Here is a 22,978-nt window from a genome sequence, read left to right as displayed (position 1 = left end):
GCTCTTGGGCGGGGCCTGTCGCCACGGCCTCGTCCGCCCCTCCCATTGGCGGCGGGGGGGTGCGCGTGACCGAGCGCCGCGTGACGTAGGAGGAAGAAGACGCCATTAGGGGGAGCGGGGCCAGCGGCAGCGGGGAGCGTTGTGGCTCTGGGCGTCTCTCTCCCGTCCCCGGGCCTTAGCGGTACCGTCCCGCCTGCTCCTCGCTTCCGCCCGGCGAGTGCCCCTTCCGCTCCCCCGCGCGTCCCATCCCTGAGGGCGGCGGCGCGGGTGGTGGTGGCGGCGGCGCGCCGCGGCGCGGACCGTTGATGTGAGGCGGCAGCGGCCCGGCTGGTCTCGGCGGGGCGCGGATGGCGGCGGGGGCAGGCGCGGCGGCCGGGGGCCGCAGTTTCTCCTTCAAGGTGGTGCTGCTCGGGGAGGGCTGCGTGGGGAAAACCTCCCTGGTGCTGCGCTACTGCGAGAACAAGTTCAACGACAAGCACATCACCACCCTGCAGGTGCGGGCCGGGCCGGGGGCGGGCGGGGAGCCCCTGCCCGCCGCTGCCGGGGCTCGGGGGGCGGGGGGCCCAGCTGCGTGTCTCTCCCTGCGCACCTTCTGGGGTTGCTGGCCGGTGCCAGCCCGCCCCTGCGTCGCCCTGTGGCGCTGGCCGGCCTGCCCTGCCGCCCTGGGGCTGGCTGTGTGGCTCCGTCAGCCCGCGGCAGGGCTCTGGCGCTTGCTGCCTTGCTCACCGCTCAACGGTGGCCGGAGCGACCGCTGCCGCTCTTTAAATGGTGGCTGTTCCCCTGCCGGGTTAGCTGGAAGCTGATTTATGGTTCTTTTCGTGCCTCAGGCTTAAGCTTCCAGTGCTTAAAGGCCTCGCGTGTATTCTGAACGCTAACTGCGCGTTTTCTCTAGTTGCGTATATGAATGTCTTCGTTTGAATCCTATACAGTATGATTTGAAAGTAATGTTGTCATTGTAATCGCGGGTAATGGGCTGATGACTAAGTGTTTCATACGTGCTGCATTTCTGTTAATTATAGTCTTCCTCGTGTTCTCGGATCCTAACACTTGAACTGCCAAACTACTATTGTTTAAAGAAAACAGATTTCACAAAATGGTTTATGAGATTAAGACTTAACAGAAAACATTCTTAAGGCATACTTGTTTTGTCACGTACCTCCCTGAATTCTCGCCTGGTTCTTTTCAGTAGTACTGTCTGCTTACATATAAAGAACAAAAAGTGGTGTTCTGATTGAGAAATGTGACAGGGTATCTGCTTGAATTGAAAGTCATGGTTTTTTGTTGCCTACTAGCGCTGAATGGTGTGTATGCTGTGGTACAAAATAAAACGCTTGTACTGTACCTGATCTCAGAATACATGTTTTAAACTTAATGATGTAGGTTGTATGCTAAGTCTTTTGGGATGTCTCTACTTAACCTTTTTTATTTGCAGTTACACCACTTGAACTGCATCTTTCTTAGTAGTTGTGAGCATGTATATGAAAGTGTGGGTTTAGCACTGTAGCGTTTTTAACGTTTGTGTTTTTTTTTTAAATTAACAAACAAACCCTGCCACCATGTGGGCCAGTAGTGGGTTTTTAGCTACTTTTGAGGTTCCGTGAAGTACAGAATAAATAGTAGGTGATGCTAGAAAAAGAGCCTTAGGGTAGTTGTGCGCTATTCCTCCAAATTTAGGGGAAAAAAATCTTGTGGGTTGTGTATTTCAGAAGTATTTAATAATGGATCTTTTTCTTAAAATCAAAGAAACATTGGTGATGCACTGGAAACAATACAGTGAATGTTTCATAAACGGTTACTGTTACTCTATTTTTGCTATAAAGACCTAAAAATAACATGTTTACATTACCCTATGTTCATACTCTGCTGTTGGATGAATCTATTGGTAGGTTTACGTGGGGTGATGTATTTATGGCAAGCTGATTGTAGCTCTGATTGCTATAGAGGTAATGGATAATAGCTATGCTACAGAAATGATCAGTAGTTTGTAGGTGTCAGAGCTGCAGCTGAAGCGTAGCATTGAGCACACGGTCATTTATAGTGCATCAGAATGATCGTGTATAGCTGAATTCTCACATCCCATGTAGAAAGAGTAGAGCTCTAAGTTTGTCATGTGATGCAGGCTCATGTTTGGTTTTTCTTTTTGTTAGTCATGTTCTTTAAATCTGTAGTGGAAGACAAAAATAGAAGCAAAAAGTGAGTTGGAATACAGATTTAGGTCACAACTGTCATAAGGCGGACATGTAAATGTTGATAGGGAAATGTCTCTAGATCCTGTGGCTTGAGAGCTTTCGGTTTTGTCTGCCTGGAGGCAGGGTGTATGTGCTTGTAGAAGAGTGGAAGCTCTTGCTCACACTTGATACTGAGATTTTGTTTCTCCACTGTGATTAGGTTTCTGGTTCCTACCAGTATCTTTTAACTGACTGCACTGTCTTTCTTAACTCATTTGCTTTTGTGTTCTGAGCCTCCTTAGCCACATGTCTTATCGATTGTAAAATGCAATGTCAGTTGCTGTTGAATCTTACTGGACATCATGTGCACTTCTAAAGTGTTATCTTTATTCTTGTTTTCCTACATCTTACAATTCTAGATGGAAGTTACAGTAAGCTCTTCCACTAGCAAATTAAAATATCCCTTAAATAAAATGAGAAACTAGGATATCTGATTAAGCAATGAAGTGACATTTTTGTAAAACATACTTTTTTTTAAGATTAAAGGCTTAATATGATAAGGTGGCCTTGTTTCATGGCACCAATTCAAAGTACTGCACCAAATTACTTTTGTGCCAATTAAGCCAAAACTAGAGAAATACTTAGCTCCTGATTCAGCAGAGGGCCACAGTGATGAATCATATGAAAAGATGACGAGATACTGAGACAAGAGGCTCTCTATCCACAGTAATTTCTGATTTTGGGGGGATAAAAATACTGCGTAGCGCTTTACTCCAATATGATTGCAACAAAAAAGGTGAGATTGTAGCCTTCTGGAAACTAGTAATGTTGACTCGCGCTTCCTGCAGCGTGAGCCTAGCAATGGGGGAAAGTGCAAGAAGCTTTTAAATTGGTCAGTGTGAGTCTTTTTTGTAATGTCTATCTGTGCTTTCCTATCTGAATTCTAACACTTTAGTATTCTATTGTGAAGTTAACCTGTGTACACCCAGACAGAGTAATTTCTTTCGTCCTAGCAACAGAAGGCTTTTAGTAAAAGGGAGCTGCTTCCCTTCTCTTCATGCCCCACTTCCCTGAATGCTAGTGCCCTAGTTTTGGCTGTGATAGTGTTAATTTTCTTCGTAGTAGCTGGTACAATGCTGTGTTTTGGATTTAGTATGAGAATGATATTGATAACACTGGTGTTTTTAGTTGTTGCTAAGTAATGTTTACACTAAGTCAAGGACTTCTCAGTTTGTCAGGCCCTGCCAGCTAGAGGTCTGGAGGGGCACAAGAGATTAGGAGGGGACACAGCCAGGACAGGCTGACCTGTACTAGCCAGAGGGATATTCCATACCATAAAACGTTATGCTGTGTATGTGAGCTGAGGCGGGGTTGGCTGGGGCCTGCTGATTACTCCTTAGGGACTGGTTGGACATCGGTCACCAGGTGGTGAGCGATTTTGTTGTGGATCACTTGTTTGTTTTTTTTCCTTTTGGATTTTATTCCTCTCTCTCCTTTTCATTACAGCTGCTGTTGTTATATTTTATTTCTATTATTAAATTGTTCTTCTCTCAACCCATGAATTTTACCTTTTTCCCCTTCCTCCCCAGCCCAGCAGGGGAAGGGGGAGGGAGCAAGCAGCTCGGTGATGCATAGTTGCCAGCTGGGGTTAAACCATGACAGGCAGCTTAGAGGGAAATGCTGAGCTGGAACTTCATTTGAGGTTAGGAGACTGCTGGGATATGTTGCTGTAGTGATGTTAGTGTCAAGTCATGTAGTTAAGATATTGATGACCTGCAAATTAAAATTAAGGTAGCTACTGATTCACTTAAGAAAACACCTATTTAGAATAATGTGAAAAAGCAGGAAAGGTGGGGGGGTTTGCAGGCAATGATTTCAGTGCAGAACCTGTTGTCAAACCTGATGGGACAGAGGTTATTTCCAATGATTGAAATATTGAGATCAGTGCTTTTCTCTTGATAAAATAATTAAGTGATAGATTGGTAGCAAAGTGAACTGTGCTGGTATACTCCAATAGTAAACCTACTGTCAAAATATAAAAAAAAAATACAACTTTTGTGTACTAATATCTCAGATGTGTGGAGGACTGCAAAATATCCGATGTAAGAGAGCTGCTGATGTCGTGCTCATCATACTATACAGATCCTGATTGCTTTGCTGGACTTGCATAACCTGGAAAAGCTGTCTTGGCTCTCTACCATAGCTGGGGAGCAAGGTGGGGAAGACTCTGCAGGGAGGTTCTGTGCTATATGCAGTGTTCGTATGCCTGCCTTTCCTCTGTTGAAGACGAGGCAGTGAAGGGGCAGGTGACATACACATGCTTTTTATTAAGTGACTTTCAAGAGAATCTTTTCCAGCTATGTCTTCCTTGTGTTCTACTCGGTCCCCTTTATCAGCTCCTATCAGGACCTGATGAACATGTGAAACTGAGCTCTTAGAAAATACTTATTTTTTTCTTCTACAGGCACATGGAGAATGGAATTTTAGCTCTTTTAATTGTATTATCCTTTTCTAAGTGTGTAAGTATTCTTCAGACCAGTCAGAAGACACTGGAATCAAAATACCAAAATTAGTAGCTTACTTCAAAGAGCTGCTTAAGATTACTTATCTTTGAAGTAACTGTGGTCCTATGTACTTGTGGTTTTTTTGAATTCTAGCAAAACCCAAATTCTTATAGTAATGAAAATAATTTGGAAAGAAGTTACTGATTAAGTAGAGTCACAACTCAGACTTAAGTCTGTAGTACTCAGTTTGATATATTCTTGGGAGATTAGAAAAAATGTTGAATCCTCTTCTATATGTAATTATCTAGTGCTGTCTAGACTATACTGATTTCAAAGGCTGTGACATTCTTGGCAGCTGACTTTTTTTTTCCTGAACTAGGCTCCTAAACTATCTCAAAACGGTAGTTAAGGCTCTTCCTTCCATGTTGGGTTCCCCCCAGAATTTCTAGGAACTGCATAGTCTTGCTGTACACCTGATGATTTTTTTTGCTCTCTAACCTCAGAATGAGTGAATAGTAACCTTGCTCTTCCATGAGACAAATGGAACTTGAAGGGTGTATATGTGTTAGAAGGTAGATACTGTGTGGTTTGTCTTTGGCATGTTCGCCACTGTGGCTGTAACGTGCACTTTACTGATGGTAACTATTTCAAACTTGCTCATACCTATTAATTCAAGAACAGAGCCTGCTAGCAGTATTCTTCCAGTATATGAACACAATGAGGAACAAAGAATTTAATCTGTAATATATTATTGACTTTCTTGCAGCATGTTCACAAAACCTTCTGCTCATTGCTACCCATGACTACTTCAAATATCAGGTTCCAGCCTTGTTATTGGGCAAGCTTTTTAGGCAAACTTGCTTGTAATCAGAATATCAGATACAGGATATTGTCTTTTTTGGATAGGGACCTAAGACTTCAGGTAGACTAAAATTTAATTAGTACAAATTCATCAAGTTCTAATACAGAGAGCAAGTACATTAGCCCAATGCTAAATACCCTTGCCACAGTCTCCTGTGAGATTTTTTTTTTTCCAGGAGACGCTAAAAAGTCCTACTTGAATGTATGGGTCTTTTAATACCTGGGTATATAGGAAAGAAAATACTCTTAGTACTAGAAGACAGTATTGCTGTCAAAAGCTGTAGTGACCTGAAGACCTGGTATATGCTTAAGCAAAACTTACCTTATGGATAAGCCTACTTTAATATTTGCTCAGTCAGATAGTAAAGGTATCTGTGTTAGTAGGCTAACGTCTACAGCCATGGTAATGCCACTTTGTGGATATTGAGTTCTGTGGTTTTTAAATATACCTCCTGTTTCTGTGAAGGATTTCTCTGCCTTTTGGTCTGGAATTTTTCTTCTCAAACAGTTCTATGAAATTTATATCAACTGAGCAGATTGTCAGTGTTGTGACAAAAGCAGTGCTCAGAAGAGCTTTTCCTTTGAGACTTAAAACAGAATATCAAGTACTGTAGTACAGCAGATCTATGAAATATTGTCAGGTAAGCTTGATTCATCATGCCTAACCATACCTTCTCTTATTATGGCCCAAGTGTTGGTGAATTGAAACTTCTAAAGTTACATGTAAGCTTTTGGTTTCTAAACTCTGGTGCAGTAGAGCAAATGATGGTATGAAGACTAGAAACTGATCACATAATTCTTAGGGACAGCTAGCTGAAAGCCATAAATGACTTTCTGTGGGGAGTTTTTTGTCGCGACGGAGGGAAGACACAGTCCCTCAATATGAGTGATCAGCAGACTTCGTTTATTGTACCTTAGTCACCTTTTATGCCTTCTTATAATTAGCTCATACATATTACAAAAGTTAAGCTCATTATTGGTTAGTTGCCTAAATACCAAGCCCGCTGCTAGTTTCTCTTCTGTAGTTTTCTGTTCCCACCTGCAACATTCTTTTCCCACCAAAATCTTCCTGTTACTGTATAACAAGGACAGCCAAAGACAGTGTATTTTGCTTTACTTCAGATAAGCTGAGAGCGATGTGCATTTTTGTCCAGCCAGCTGGACTATGTCTATGTGACCCTTTTCAGCTAGCCAGTTATCCACAATTCCCCCGTTTTTATTTTGGGCGACATAGGCTTGGTTGACCATTTTCAATAACAGCGTTTTAACACAGGAAAATACACAGCCAACTTATAAAATCTCAGTTCAGAAGTATAATTCCTGAAATACTTGAAAAATAAAGTTATCTTGAAGCTTTAATTTAGATGCTCTTTCTGTTCCAGTGATATAAAAAGTTTAAAAAAATTCAAAGGTAATTTTAAAGTTCTGAACATGGACTAATGCAAGCTCAAAACCCAAAAAGAAACCAAACTGATGTTTGACTAGGAATATTTGCAAATATTTTAGTGGAAAATCCCTGACCATTAACAATTTTCTGTCCAAATAACAACTGCCCTTATGCAACCAACAGTCCATACATTTTCTGAAGAATACCTCATTGATATCAAAGAATTAACAAAGGGAAAAAATTAGTTCTAAGCTATATACATTCATAAGTGGATTTTTCAATAGTTACATACAGATTTACACACTAAGCCATAATGGCTTGTAGGTGATACACACAAGAAGAGTACGTTGCTTATCTGTCTGAATGTCTATGCTAAATTTGACAACTATGCCACAAGCCAAGCCTACATGGGTGCTGTGTTATGCACGTTCCTTAACAAACAGAAGTATAATAGACAAATTCCCAAGATCTAGTCCCCAACCTAATTATATTATTTTGTAGCCAATTAAGGAAAATAACACAAATGTGCATATCTACATGTGCACACACCTTTTAGTTCAGAACCAATCTGTGATAAAAGGCCTTAGCCTTATGGCATCATCGAATCTTAACGAGTACAGTAATTGAAAATGCAGTCTTACTGTAAGTGCGATTTATGCTGACATTCCCTCAAATGCTACACGTGAGTATTTCTCACTCAACTGCCTCAAGGTAAAATCGTAGTATTTGTTAATATGTATATTATCGAAAAATCATTAATTCTCTACAATAGCAGTTGACTTCCATAACACTATGTAAGCAAAAGAGGCTTAAGATGGGTTTTCTGAATACTAACAATTTAGACTGTCTAAACTCAGGTCTTGAAAGATTTCACTCTGCCAGACATAGAAACACTGTTGCTCTCCAGTTGTGATATCGCTTTTCCCAAGTTGTCACATGCACATCTCGCTCAAGCAACATTGTTGTCAAAGTTTCTCTCTGCTACATAAAAGCATATTGCACTTGCAGATATAAAAGACAGCACCCTTACTTAGATTATTACCTTATTACCTCATAACTCTTAGTATACCTTGTATCTCTGATTTCATCACTTCAAAAATTCACCAGAAGCAGATAAAACCACAGCATCAGACTAAACTACATCTTAACTGCTGATTCAAATAAAGGCATTCTCTTCAGATATGCCTAATGCTCACAAATAATTTTGGCTGGTTTTGATCAAAAAACTATTATTACAATAATGATCAAAAATAATAATCCCGTTTGCAAAATGCCTTTAAGCCAGCCTCCTAGTCCCAACCAATTTCCACATTCAGAATACAGCATAAATACAGAATAAATAATCTCCATCAAGGCAAAAAGGCTTCTCGTTAAACACAGAGATGTTTGCTAGTTCAAGGCAGAAACCCATTTCTTGTAGGGGACATCTGAAGCACTTTTTTTTTTTTTTTTTTTTTTTGGGTTTGTAGTCAAGTCCGTGTTTTTCATTGAGGAGCTTAAGCTGTTCCTCTTGTTTCAGGAGTGTTTCCAACTCTGATTTGTCGAATAGGTCCGTATTTCCCAAAAATATCATACATTTCCTCCGCTGTGATTTTATACGGCAGGTTCCGAATATAAAGGGTCCGATCGACCTCTGGGGGCAGCCGGATGTCAGCTCGCTTGGCCGCTTGCATCGCCATGGCGCCGATCGGAGGGGGGGGGGGGGGGGGGCTGCCTTGGAGAGAAACCGCGGCCGGGACGGGGCCTGCCGGGCTGCGCTGCCGCTCGCCGCTGCCGCGGGGGTCCCGGATGCTATCCCATACGCTAATAACCCGAGGAATTCCTTTTTACAATCTATGTCCCGAACGCTCCGCTTTTCTAAAAAGCATATGAGCGAATCATACGTCGCTTGTCTCTCCATACCTTCGTCCGCGCTGTTGCAGCCTTTGCGAGACTTCGGCGACGCGTGGCCGGCGGGACCCTCTGTAGGTGCTCCCGGGCGCGGGGACTGTGCCCTTCCGCCTCCTGCGCTGCTTTCAGGACCGGTACCCGAAACTCCTTCGAACTGTGGCTCGCAGGTTCAGCCCTCTCTAGGGTCCCTGTTCGGGCGCCATTAGTTGCGACGGAAAGAAGACACAGTTCCTCAATATGAGTGATCAGCAGACTTCGTTTATTGTACCTTACAGTCACCTTTTATGCCTTGTTATAATTAGCTCATACATATTACAAAAGTTAAGCTCATTATTGGTTAGTTGCCTAAATACCAAGCCCGCCACTAGTTTCTCTTCTGTAGTTTTCTGTTCCCACCTGCAACATTCTTTTCCCACCAAAATCTTCCTGTTACTGTATAACAAGGACAGCCAAAGACAGTGTATTTTGCTTTACTTCAGATAAGCTGAGAGCGATGTGCATTTTTGTCCAGCCAGCTGGACTATGTCTATGTGACCCTTTTCAGCTAGCCAGTTATCCACAGTTTTTGATTTAAGAACTAAAGCTTTCTTGATATTTAAGATCCGCTACTCTGCTGTTAAGCTGTTTGTTACAAGTTGGCTAGTGTTAAATATTTTTAACATGCTGTGTGGAACTTCTTCTGAAGTCCACTTACGACCTCTAACTGTAGACTAAAGGGGTAGCATTAATGCTTTAATGATGTTGAATACAATGGTGATAATGATTAGTTCTTTGCTATCTGCTTTTGGAAAGTTTGAGTGTTTTTGTTCCCTCTGGTCTGTCATCTCCCTGTTCTGTTTATAAGACTTTGTACCTCCCCCCCCCCCAAAAAAAAAGGTTTCCCCAATTTACTTCAAAAAAAAATCAGAAGTAAATTTTCTTGATTCATCTCACCTTAGGTCATACAGATGTCAGACAGAGTTGGTGATAGGGAAGTAGCTGAAGAGCAGGAGCTGCTCTAGCAGCTGAGTGTTGTAGGACTGTAATATGGTCACATCAATATCCAGAGAGGCACTTTCACAGCAGTTTAGGCTGATGTAAATTGAACTACCATGGTCTTCTGTGTGTGTTCTGGTTGCTTGTGTAGTTAAGCAGCAAGCTGATTCAAGCAGCTGATCTGGCCCATCTTTTTTTTAGTTTTGCTTAGTTCAGTGTCTGGCCAGTGCTCATACAGACAGCTTGTGCTGACCTGCTGCAGTCCAGTCTAAAATAATCAGGGATGAATGTATCATAAAATACCCCCAAGTACTTGTTTGTATCCAAATGCAAATTGTGGTGAAGCTGAAAGGAAAACAGTATAATTAAAGGCAAAAGACAAAAGTTAAACCTTGACAACTGAATTGTCTGATGTTAACCTGTTACTGCTAGTCTTTGGAATGGGGGGAGTAGGTGCCTAAAGATAAACTCCTTCGCACACTGTTCTAGCCTATTAAACTTTTATTAAATTGTAGCCCTTTTTAGCCACTGAATTATACACTTGGTAATTGAGGTGGTGTTTGAAAATACACATCATGCAGGCTTGGTGAAGAACAGGCATACTCTGAGTTACTGAAATCAGACTAATCTTGCAGTATGCTCTGGTCCTGTAAAATGTCAGAAGATAATGTAGTAGAATGCTTAGAGCAGCTTATATGCGTATTCTGAGGCTTTTATTGTCCTGACATTTGCTTTTCTTTTGTGTGTTAGTTGAGAAGCATATCACTAAGGTTTTGAGGAGCAGTGTCTGGGAAAAAACCCCCGACAGTTTCCCGCCCCGCTCCAACAAACCACACCACTGGCCCACAAAAGCTCCATAGAACAGATGGGGAGAGTTGTGGACTCACTTAGTAAAAAAAGGGAAAAGATACAGATAAGGAAGCTTGTAGAAGACTAGTGTTCTGAGACTTGGTGATGAACAAAATACTTTGAGTTTCATTAACTGACTAATACTGAACTACTTTGCCGAATTCCTGCAGATTAAAAATCCTGTTAGGCAGGTTCCTACCCAAATTTCATGTACTCTTGTGAAATGCTTTGAGTTTGACTTAGACTTTTCAGTGCTGTGAATTCAGACTCTTTCCGCACAACTCTTATCCTTCCCAAATCATTCAAAACAACAGCAAAAAGATGTAGTAATGATTGGCTTAAGCCAAATTTATTTAGAAGAGGCTCCTGGCAGAGCGTAGGGAAATGACTAACTGGCTTACTATTGACTCAGACTTCTGGTTTAGAGTATTTTGATTCAGATGTTTTTATTAGTTTAATTAATCTGAAGTCAAATGAGACATTTGTGTCTAGAACTTAACTCTAATCTGTTTTGCTTTCCAGGCATCTTTTCTTACAAAGAAGCTAAATATCGGTGGGAAAAGAGTAAACCTTGCAATATGGGTATGTTTATTTTCCTATTTTCCCTTCCTTAGCTAAATGGAATATTTTCCTGAAAAGCTACTTAGGCTTACTAGAACTCAAATGTTACACATTTCTTTATAAAGTAGAATTTCAAAGTATTTGTAGTTTCTTGAAGTATTGTTTGCTTTGTCTTAAAGGCTAACAAGTGTATTTTAAATGTAGGATACAGCTGGTCAAGAAAGATTTCATGCATTGGGGCCAATATACTACAGGGATTCTAATGGCGCTATTCTAGTATATGATATAACAGATGAAGACTCCTTTCAAAAGGTACTGGACATATTTTTACCTCTGTGAGATGTAAACTCGTTCGAAGATAATCTGTTATACAAATGTGTAAATGGGAATCTTCTGTTTTCAGCAATAGCAATGTACATTACATCTGCAAATTTTGACCATATAATGGAAGTATATGTCTTATTAGCCTTCTTTTGAAGGCTGACTCTTTCAATCTTCTAAAGTTCTAGCAGGATTATTCAAAAAACACCAGGGATTTAGATGTGTGATTTATCTGTGACATGCTGTAAACATAAGCCAGTACTGGTGTGATAGTATGCAATACTGATTTCTACTATAGAAACCAAATTACTAAAAAATATGAACTGATGTGACCTTTTACAGATCTGATAACTCTGAAATTGCAATACATGATAGTGGAAACACTAATTCTTGGTAGTAATAGATTTTTGGACTTCAAATCCTCATCAAAGCTTGACATTTGAAGGCTTAATTATTTTCTAGCAGTATTAGTTGATCAGTCTGATCAGGTGAGCTTTTTCCAACTCTGTGGCAAATCAGTGCTGTCACTTTTTAGGACTTTCCAGCTGAGGACTGGTGACACTATGCTAAAAGTGAGTTGGTCTCAGATAAGCTTGTGGCAAAACCAGTAGGACTTCTGTGTAGAGGAGTAAGAAATTGTAGCTATATGGGCAGGGATTGGTTTAGCAGTGATAGAAATAGTATAAGGGTATAGTTCCACAACAGCTTAAGTAATTTAAATCATCTGATGTAGGGCAAGTAGAACACTTGTGCTAGCAGTTAAACTCTTGCCCCCTTGCCCCTGCAGAATTGTGATGACTTGTGAGTACTACTTTAACTTGGCCTTTTCATGCTGAGACCTACATAGTCAAATTCTGTAATACCAAACCAAATTCTCAGAGAAAAAGAGTTAAGGTTAATTTGCAGATGCTATTCCATAACTACATCTGTATTATGTATCCTAACTATTTTTAGGTTCCTGAAGTGATTGCCTCTCTTCACAACTTAAATTCCCTTAAACTAGTAGTCCCTAAGCCAATGCAGTGATCATATAACTTCAAAGCATGACAACATAATTGATAAGATATCTCGCCATCAGCTGACTCGATGCTCTTGTCCCATCTGTTCTCTCAGGAAACAAACACCTGTTACAATCTAACCTGAACAACTCAGTTTAGGTCCCTCTACCTTTAAAGTACCATTTGTGATCTGTCAGTAAGTGCCTGTTGATAAAAGATCTCATGCCTGACCTAAAGTGGCCAATGCAGTGAACTTGTTCTTTGGAGTGGGGCTAACACAAGTGTGGTGAGTTATATTTCTGGAGTAATTGAACAATTTATTGAAGTAACTTGCTCTTAATTTCAACTGTGAGCTAAAACCTGCAAAACAAGAGCCATGTTTAGCTATCTAAATAATACTTTATCCATTTATTTTGCTCTAAACATGTTTGTTTCAAGTTTAGAGTAAATAAAGGGTCAGTTCCTCAGTGCCTATGCTCGTAGTATATCAAGTGAAAATAAACTTACCTCTGTTCTTTTTGCAGGTAAAAAACTGGGTTAAGGAATTAAGAAAAATGTTGGGAAATGAAATCTGTTTATGTATAGTAGGTAAGTCTTTATTTTAGCATGTGATTCACATGACTGAATCAGAAATGCTTCCTTTGATTAACAGGATCTTCCAAACACTGCTTTGGCAGCTTGTGCATGTAACATGTGTACATGTTAGTTTGATATTTAAAATTCAGTTGGAGCTAGAGGTTTCAGTAGATCACATTAAAGAAAATAAGAGTTTTGGAAAACAAGCTGTTTAATGATACACCATGTCAGAAATGCGTAGTACAGACACCTGCAGGCTGTAGTTTTAACAAAGAGAAACATAAACCTCAAATATGTATGGTCCTTCTTGCAAGTACTCATTTTTTTTACTGTTCTTGGTGGCATAGACTAGATTCCTGCCTGTTTTCGTAATCAAGTGCTTGGGGGGTAGAGCAAGTCTTAAAGCTTGAATATTTCAATGCAAACAGAATGCAACAGAAATAACGGGTTTAGATTTAAAATTGGATCTAATGATTAAAACACTTTCAGGAGGATAGATGTGTGGATATTCTATAAAAACTACCTCTGCAGCACAGATAAGCTGCTAATAAATCACAAAAGAAAAGCAGAGGGCGAGTCGGTGGCTTGTATGGAGGTACTTGGCTGTCCTGATCGCTCTACAGTAGTAGTTCATTGCCTGTAAATGCTTGAGTGAAAGGGGTTTTTTAAATTGTATCATTGTGCTCCAGATTGAGACATATGTAGGAGTTGGTCTTCACTGGGACAGCTTGTGAGAAAATAAAGTGGTACAATGATTACATGATTTTGGGTAATTTTGGAGTGAAAAGACTTGAAAGATTAACTTGTTTCCAACAGGTAACAAAATAGACTTGGAGAAAGAGAGACATGTTTCAGTGCAAGAAGCAGAAACGTAAGTCACACCAATTATTAATAGAAACAGCTATGGCAGAATTGTGCTGGAGTAATAAACTTGTGATGCTGTTAACAGCTGGCAGACATAAACCAGCAGTGCCTAGCTGGGTGCTGTGTTAAGTGTTCTGTTAGTATCTGAGTCCCAGAACGTCATTACTGACTAGTAACTTGAGAGTTGTATGTGATCAAAGTCAACATTTGCAGTTTAAATGCATTTCTGGACATGAAATTTTGTTTCAGCTAGTGTTTTTAATCAGTCGTGGCAGTTTTAACTACATAATTCCCTTTTTAGTCTACACATGCTGATTTAACTCTCAACTGGGGATAAAACCTGCAGTCATCTTTTTTAGTAAAATGAAGTTCTGTATATGCATTCCTACAGGTATGCTGAATCGGTTGGAGCAAAACATTATCACACTTCAGCTAAACAGAACAAAGGAATTGAAGAACTGTTTCTTGACCTTTGTAAAAGTAGGTATTACCTAGTTTGTTGGTAAAGAGCTCATTTGCAAAATGCTCAAGGCTTCACAATGCTTAAAACCATATAGAAAAGCCTTCATTTAAACTATTACTAAATGCTGACTTCATCTGAGTCTACTTCAAGCCACTTGTGTACTGTAACAGCTATGGAAGCTTGATATATGGATGCTTACAATACTGCAAATTCATGCTGTACTCCAACAATGTTGTCTTGTTCGTTTATCAGAGCATTGACTGTTTCACTTGGCACATGTAAATAGTAACCTCAAATCAAACTTCATGTGCCTGGTTTCACTACTGCGTGCTTCAAGCCCCCTGTTTCAACCTTTTTCAAAAATCTTACCAAATCATGTCAACTACAAATCGTAAACTTGAAAAGTAATTATGTGAATTTTACACGGTGTTCTAAACAAATGGTAAAGACCATGGGATGTAGGATAAAAATGTTGTCATGTGGGGAAGTTGTTCTCTTTGTTGTCTTCTTACAATACAAGAATTTAAGCAAAATGTCATCTGCTTGTCTGAAGAGTAGGTTGGGTGTTTGTGTGTGTGTGGTATGGGTGTGGAGTTTCCTGCTTGTTTTCTTTAACAGAATATTTTTGACATGGGTGGGTAAATCTAGCTTTTGAAGTCACTAACTCCAGAACATCTGAGCATCTAAGGTCTCCCTTAGTCAACAGGAACTGCTGGGTGTTTGGTGCTGTAGGAAGAAAATTTAAGTATGTTCTTACAGCTATGCCATGTGACACCAGAGTACTTCTGCATAGTAAACAGGAGAACCAGTCTTGCTGAATTTTGTCTCTGTGCATGTTAACTCAAATATATAGATAAAGATCTCAGAAGTCTTGTGTAAATATGCAGTGGAATGTCATCTAATACATTTCTTCCTTTACAGGAATGATAGAAACTGCTCAAGTGGATGAAAGAGCAAGAGGCAATGGTTCCAGTCAGTCAGGAATAGCAAGGCGAGGTGTACAGATTATTGATGATGAGCCACAAGTACAGAGCAGTGGAGGGTGCTGTTCTTCTGGATAACTATAAAACTGTGCATCACTGCCCTCTCAATATGAAGACTGCCATATTCCAAGTCACACATTCTTTACCAATGGAGTAATAGAATTAACAGTATTTAAAAATAATCACATGTAACACTGCAGAGACCTTAAGTGCTAAACTAGTGGCGTCTGTGACCAGAGAATTGGCATTTTCTACAGTGGTTAACAAAGCAATTACCAATGGCCTTTTTACATATTTTTCTTTAATGAGGAATAATATGCATGTAGAAAAGACCTACTTAAAGGCTTCATTTATATTCTTTTAAATCAGATCATTATTTAATAACTTATATACATTGTTGTTGGAATGGTATACGTTTTTTGCAGCTCTTTGTATTTTGTGGTAGATTGAATTGTATCACTTCTAAAATGCAAATTGATTTTTTTTTTTTAAATTAGCAGATATCTGGAGTAATATTTTTGCAGGGCCTTCACAAGCCTGTAACTGTCAACTACTTTGATATATTCTGTTCATCCTGTATGCCAAGCTGGTAAAATACATTGTAAATTACATATTAAATATTTTATCTGCTTTTACAATTGCAGGTGCAGAAATATGTACATCAGTCTTGTCAGTGATTGTGAAGTGAATAAGTCAGTGAAAGATGCAGGCTTTTCATGTGTACTGTTGAATTGCTCATTCTATTCCCCCTACCTAAAACCAGCTTTTTTGGTACATTCATAGCTGCAGCATTTTTTTTAAAGCAAGCAGCGGTATTTAGAGTATCCCCTCAGTGGGAAGAGAATGCTTCCTTAGACTGCTGTTTAACATTGAGGTGTTTGACTCCCAGCTAAAACAGCTGGTGCATGCGTATATCTTGCCTCTGCAGTTATTTTGGCCTCTCAGAATATCCCCAGAATGTCAACTCAACTTTAGCCCTCATCTATCTGGTAGCCAGTAAACCAGATGCATGGGAAACTCTTAAGCTGCGTTAACACATTTGTGTCCCAAGACAGCATTATAAAGTATTGATGAGCATATTTTTTCCCCCTGTATTGCAGGGCTTGAGTAAACAAAGGAATTGGCATTAACTAGAACTGGTACTGATTTGGAGTGATTAAATTGAAGTTATGAAACTTGCCAGATGTAACTTTGGGGATACTAGACAGAACTGAACTTACTCCTGACTTGCTCTTTCTCTTGTAAAGTATTTTGAAGCCCACTTAAGTTTTGGGAGGAGGGTTTTCAGCAAAATATGTATAAACTACTATCACAAAAGAACAAAAATGGTGGTAGCTGAAACTTCAAAATGTTTTGTGCTCTGACTTTTTTTTTTACTTAAGTTGTCATGCTTGGAAAAAAAGTAAAGGTGATGTCTATGACAAAATAGAATATTCCTTGGCCTTCCTTTTTCTGAAGGGTAGATGAATATGGATGTATTGAATGGTGTGGGTATGTTCCAGTTCACAAAAGGAGTAGTAGTAACTAATCACTCTGACGTGTAAAGAGAAGTCTGCTGTCTTCAATCCCGTTTTTATTTTCTCTGAAATAATAGATGGCTTTGATACAGACTGGCCCTTGTGCATTTTTTCCCTTTCTGCTTAAACTGTGGTGTAGATACTTTCTCCTAAGCCACCATTGTTCTGCTCTTCTGACATGATTGCATGCATGATGGACAAAGGTGATCTCGTCATGCCAGTGAAGATAAGTTTCTTGACTGCACAGACTTCTGGTGTGAATCTAAAATTTGTGATTTTATGTGTGTATATGTAGCAATGCCATTGAGTTCACATTCTCAAATTAGTCTAATTTAAGTGAGCCTTGCCAAAGTTGAAAAACAGGTCAGTTTGATCTTAAAACAGTACTGTCAAATGCAAACAGATGAAAGTTAGTCCTGTAAGTGATACAGTATTGATATGAGTGAAATTGGCAAGACTCTGTTCAAAACTGGAATCTCCTCATAAAAAGTTCCAGGTCTTTTGATCCAAATGTCATTTTTGGCAGAGATGGAGGGGGAAAAACTGAACAACTCAACTTCAACTAGACTTGATAAGCAGATGAATGAGGGATTACCTACACCACAGGGTATGTGTTCTCTCCAGAGCAAATCCTTCCCCGCTTTGTTGAAGTTGACGAATGGAGTTCTGGTCTGGAAATTAATACTAGCTGTTTACCCAATAGAATGTTACGTTTGACTACTTTGAAGTGGAAGCAGTGTGTAGAATATATCTTTCTGCCAGGAACTAAAGAGTTTTTCTTTGGTGTGTGCTGTGTGGTAGGGGCATTCTATGAGATGTTTGTCAATTGCAAAACTAACAAAGCCATGCTGATACTAACTTTTAAGTCTCTTACAAAACTAAAACTATTACTACTGAAAACTTAAGTGAGGGTATGGAAACTTACAATTTTGTATGATTAAAAAGGTTCTGGTTGCTATAAGCAAGCAAAATATTTTTATTTCTATAAATTCTTAGAAGTTACTTTTTTTTACTTAAGCTACAGCATGAAAAATGCTGTCTGGAAACCTTTCTGTCCAAGCTGCAGTTTCGTTGGATTTTATTTATGGAACTTTAAACTGGTGCTTAGCAATGTATCACTGTATTGCCTTTCAAAAGCAGTTACAGCTTCATGAAGTCACGGAAGTTGGTTTTCAAGACACAAGTAAAAACATTATTGGATTGTTTAGGCTGATTAACACACAACTTCAGCAGAGGAAATACAACGGTTCCAGGAAAAAACATCTTTATTGAAGATACCTAGAGTGTTCTTTGCATTAAACATATAGGAAAGCATAGATAGCTTTATTTTCTGTATTTAAGCAGGATCTTACTTAAGTAACCTGGTATTGCTACTGTGTAGCTTGATTTTCAGGAGTCTCGTATCTGCTGGAATCTAGATAGATGGCCTGGTTTGTGTGTTTTAAAGAAAACCCTTTTCCTGTTGCTGAAAATAAGTAAGCTATTCATTCTTCTCAGAAGAGGGCAAGAAAACATCTACATCTGTCTTTAGAAAGTACCTCTATTCTGGGATGGATAGAACCAGCCAGACACCTGCTACAGCATGTAAGTCAAGGTTGAACATGCTTCCTTAGAGTAAATCTTGAAAAAATCACCCATTTACTGTAACAAAGAAGGCCTAACTTACTACAAATACCTTCCTAAAACAACTTCTAAGTACTTCCTTGGTCTTGTTGCTATGAATACTTGAGCTACCTATGAAACTTTATCACTTCCTGAAATAAAATCTAACAAACCACAGTCCAAACACTTCAATGCAGCAGTATCTCTGTTAAGAATTATTTATGGACAGTGTCTTATGCCACTTAGACTACAGTTCAGAATTTATGAAAGACCAGGCAGACTGGTTCAGACAAGGACACTAATAAATTCAGATGTGTAGTACTTAGAGGGGTGTAACAAGCTGTAAATAGTGGGAGTGATGACTTCATCTGGTTTGCAGTGATCTCACATGTGGCTCTGAGACGAGGACATCCAGTGTCCAGATGAACTGTGTTGGCTGGTCTCTTGAAGCAGTCGGGTAGCAGGAGTGTTGCCTTGGCTGCATGCTGTTCTTCAATGTTCAGACATCGTGGACAGGCATTTTTGTGTGCTACCACATCAAACGGTATCCCTGCCACTTTTATTGTTCTAGGGTTCAACTTCTATCTCTGACTACTGCTCTTGAAGAACCTAGTAATTAAACCTCTAGATAAACCTCTAGATAAACCTCTAGTTTCCAAGCCAGGTGAAAAAAGCTTTTTCAAAAGGTCATGGAAGGTGGTTGGAGCTCAAATGGAGTTCCCTGAAAATGCTGGATGCTCTCAGAAAAAAAACACTGTTTGAAGAAGGTAAGAGGAGTGGGAGTACTGCTTGAGGACAAATGGAGGTCAGGAATCTCCACAAGCTGAAAGCTATTAGGTGGTACGAATGATGGAGTATGGGAATAGGAGTTGGAGCCAGCCACCTCTCTTAGTTTTCTGCTTTTTGTGGAAGGAAAAGGAGAAGTAGAAAGAAGGCGGCAAGTAGGAAAAGATGAAGGTGCTGGTTGTGAGGTGTGGAGTTAACAGTTTCTTGGTGGAGTGGCTAGCATGTCTTCTCAGCAGTGGTAGTTGCCTAATTCAAGACTTTTCTATGATTACTTCTTAGGCTGTTTTTCCTTCTGTGAAATACCATTTTTTGCCTCGCTTAAGAGTCTACAACTAACTTTGAACAGGCTTTCAGACACAATACTAACCTATTTAAGATTTGAATAGAATATCCTAATTGATGAATTATCTTACAGTTAACTGACTCTGTTAATCTTAGTTTGTATTAAAGCTTAGGAATTTTTTTTCCTGACAAGTCTGGTAATATATCTTGCAGTGAGGATAACTCCTACAGCAGTTACCTGCAGAATCAAAAGAGATCAGCTTGAAATAAATTTTCATTTTGGAAGTAGAGTCAAGGAGTTGCAGGTGAAGACAGATCCCTGGCACTAGCTGCTGCACAGGTTCAACAGACAGCCCCAAAACTGATTGGTGTTCTCTAACTGTGCTAGACGCTGTTGCTTATGCTACTCTTCAGGGGATTCTGCTCAACACCAGGCTTTTTCTTCCCTTCAGGACAAACCTGTGCCTCTCTGATGCAGCAGTCTGTTGAATTTAGGCTTTTCTATCAAATAATAAAAGTGTTTACTTTTCTCTCTTGCATTTTTGGAGCTGTCATTGGCTACTGTATTGAGCAGTATGAGATGGAGAAGTTGTGGAAGATCTGGAATGTTTGTTGTCTTCAGATGGGTTGAAAAGTGAGAATCTATGAAACAGCCACCACTGTGACAAAGGTGATATTCTGTCCAAGATAACAGAAAATATTTTGGCTTGGAGAAAGTTGTACTGTAATCCATTCAAAATGATATATTGCTCTACTTCCAAGATGAAAACATTTCCAGCTGATCTCTTTTGATCCTTGGGTTTTTTCCAAGACTTAAGGTTTTGGCTAAGTTTAGTAAAACTTCAATTGATTGACATGTTCTACAGCCCTAAAATAATGTTTATGACTGTAGGGAGGAGCTGTGTACTCATTCATATTCCACTGGACGGTATTGTATTCAATACCAGGATGTTTAAAGACAAATGCAGAAATAATTGTTTCCATCTATTTCCACTGCTTTGCTCACTTGGGCAAAGCAGCATGACCTGATGCAGCTGCAGAGTGAGTGTGAAAAAGAGCTTCTGTCCCCGTTTCCGCTTGTTGGCTGCACTGATCCTTGTTAATGGTGTTAATGAAAACTACAGGAAATTTTCTTTGCTGGAGATCCCCTTGTATGAGAAAGGAAAACATACATGTTCTTTGCTTCTCCGCTCTTCTAGACAGTGATGGGGGTACTACAGCAGTAATACCCAGTTTCTCTTAGTTTGAGAACGTTGTTTCTTCTCAAGAGGACCTACTCTTACTTCTGGAGAAGTCTTTTTTTCAGTGTATCTACCCTTGCTGATCTCTTGCAGACGTTTTAAATATTTCATTGTAGGTCACCCAGAAGCAAAGCAATTTGAAAGTATGACAACAAAAGATGAGTAGCAGTATTACAACAATTTTTCTCCAACAGTTGGTCATGTCCTGCCTGCAAACCAGTGAAGAGACAATGTGGAAGTTCAATGGTGAGTCCTTGCTACCTCTTGTACCTGACTCCCGATTCTTGGATGCTGGAAGTGACTTGGAAGAAATCCAAGTTGAGAGGACTGAGGCAGCGGGGACTACTTTCTCATCTGTTGCCACGAAGCTGATATCCTGTGACAGATCCAAACTCATATAATGGTTCTTTTTTGAGGTGGTGAAAGTGATAAATTGCAGACCCTTCTTAAAGCTAACCATCACTCCATTCTGAAAGGTCAACAAATTTGGGTCTCACAGTAGAAGAGAACAAGTATTTTCTTTTTCAGAATGGGAAACTTAAGTTGCCTAACCCAGCTTTTCTTAGTGGAAAAAGAAGAGGAAAGCACTTGATACCTAAAGATTTAAGCGCTGTCAGTGCTATATAATCATACAGGCATTATAATGATTGTTTTAATGAATTTTTCTCATCAAGATAAGCTTGTTGAGCTTATTGGGCTCAATCAAATAGAATACTTTTCTTTGAACCCAGAGAAGATGTTAGCAGGGCAAAAAACAACACGGAAAAGGACACAGCATTTTTGATATCAGTTAACTTGACATTGTCAAATATTATAGGGATATTCTATTTGGCATTTGTGTATAAAGAAATTTTGAAAAAAAAAAACCCAAAAATACTGGCTAGCAGAGGTTTCACAAAGCTCAACTTTCCCAGTGCTGCATTACTGCAGCTGGAGTTCTTAAACACTTCTTAAGAGTATTTTATATACCAGTGCATTTACATGAAAATAGTTCTGTGGTAAATTAATTCCAAATAATCAATCAACTAGGGAAACAAGAACTACTTTAGTATGACTGCTATTCTATCAATACCTAGTATTAAAAGTGAAAATAGATGTAGGTGGAAACGGATCAACAGAAAGAAGAAAAATGTATACTGAAAATCGATACAAGAAAGCAAACCTGGAAATTCTTGTTACTGTCATATCTGAAAATTATCTTACATTTTAGTAAGTCACAATTTGAAACTTGATGAACAGTCTGTAATAAAGTGGCTCTGAAAATTATTGGAGGTTGGGGGCAGTGGCCTGGCTTAGGAAGAGACTTGGTAAAAACTGAGACTGTAGTGTTTTTGTTACAAACACAGTAACAAATTTCTGAACCCATCTGAGTACGATATGATGAAAGATGTCTTTAAGTGCCAAACCAGGCTTGTCGAGGTTGCTCTATGTTATGCTAGCATATACTTCAGAGACTGTAGTGTGAGCAGGGACCCATCAGAATGCAGCTTCGATTCTCAGAACTGGTCTTTGGCAGCCCAGAACAGTTCATGAGGAAAAAGCAGTTGCTGTTGAACCACATTTGCTATTTTAACGATAGCCCCAGGCACACTGCCTGTATGATAATGGAGCAGCAGAGCAAGTCAAACATGGAATGAAGGCTCAGGACTGGGAATTTTCCACCAGTTATGTGTTTGTATCCTACTGATGTCCTACCTCCACAATGACTGTTTCTGCATGCTTCCGTAGTGGAAAACTGTTGTTCAGCTGATGCTGTGGATATGAAGTGAATGGACATGGTGAGTGAAAACAGTGAGCAACAGGAAAAGCAGGTCAAGATAAGAGGAGTTTGCATAGTTTCTGCTTGGCTGTTCTTAGCCCTTTTGCTTGTACTTTCAAGAAGTCAGTAGCTATTTTGTGTCAGAAATTATTTTCTGTTTTCAATGAGAATTTTTTGGTCAAGAACCTGAAATTCTGAGAGCTCTTCAGAGTAAATGTAGTTCCTTCACAGATTCAGTCTTTCCAAAGTGTGTCAGCATCTCGTTAAAGGGGCTATATTGAATGGTGAAGAGCAAGCATGTAGCTTATAGTTCCGCCCTGCAGTTGGAGTCCTATGGTTAATGTTTCAAATAGCAAGAGGCAGCAGAGTATCCAATGCACCTCTGATTGCC

The 22,978-nt window shown here is 39.7% G+C and overlaps 1 protein-coding gene across 1 annotated transcript; it reads left to right on the top strand.

The window, feature by feature from the left end:
- Positions 1–79: 79 nt before the first annotated feature.
- On the top strand, positions 80–17,010 carry RAB21 (RAB21, member RAS oncogene family). Its single transcript, XM_056338973.1, has 7 exons — positions 80–494; positions 11,157–11,216; positions 11,400–11,507; positions 13,039–13,102; positions 13,907–13,961; positions 14,346–14,434; positions 15,339–17,010. Exons 1-7 carry the CDS (start codon positions 348–350, stop codon positions 15,476–15,478), a joined length of 663 nt encoding a protein of 220 aa, XP_056194948.1. The 5' UTR covers positions 80–347; the 3' UTR covers positions 15,479–17,010.
- The last annotated feature ends 5,968 nt before the right edge of the window (positions 17,011–22,978 follow it).

Source organism: Falco biarmicus, chromosome 5 (genome assembly GCF_023638135.1).
Source record: "Falco biarmicus isolate bFalBia1 chromosome 5, bFalBia1.pri, whole genome shotgun sequence".
In the NCBI taxonomy this organism is placed as follows: Eukaryota; Metazoa; Chordata; class Aves; order Falconiformes; family Falconidae; genus Falco; species Falco biarmicus.
This window is presented reverse-complemented; position numbering and strand designations above follow the sequence as displayed.

Bases quoted from the DNA above. Each gene is read 5' to 3' on its own strand.
- RAB21 (XM_056338973.1), top strand. From the start codon at position 348: ATGGCGGCGGGGGCAGGCGCGGCGGCCGGGGGCCGCAGTTTCTCCTTC. The intron at 11,217-11,399 runs GTATGTTTATTT...TTTTAAATGTAG, and splicing joins GAGTAAACCTTGCAATATGG to GATACAGCTGGTCAAGAAAG. The intron at 13,103-13,906 runs GTAAGTCTTTAT...TGTTTCCAACAG, and splicing joins AATCTGTTTATGTATAGTAG to GTAACAAAATAGACTTGGAG.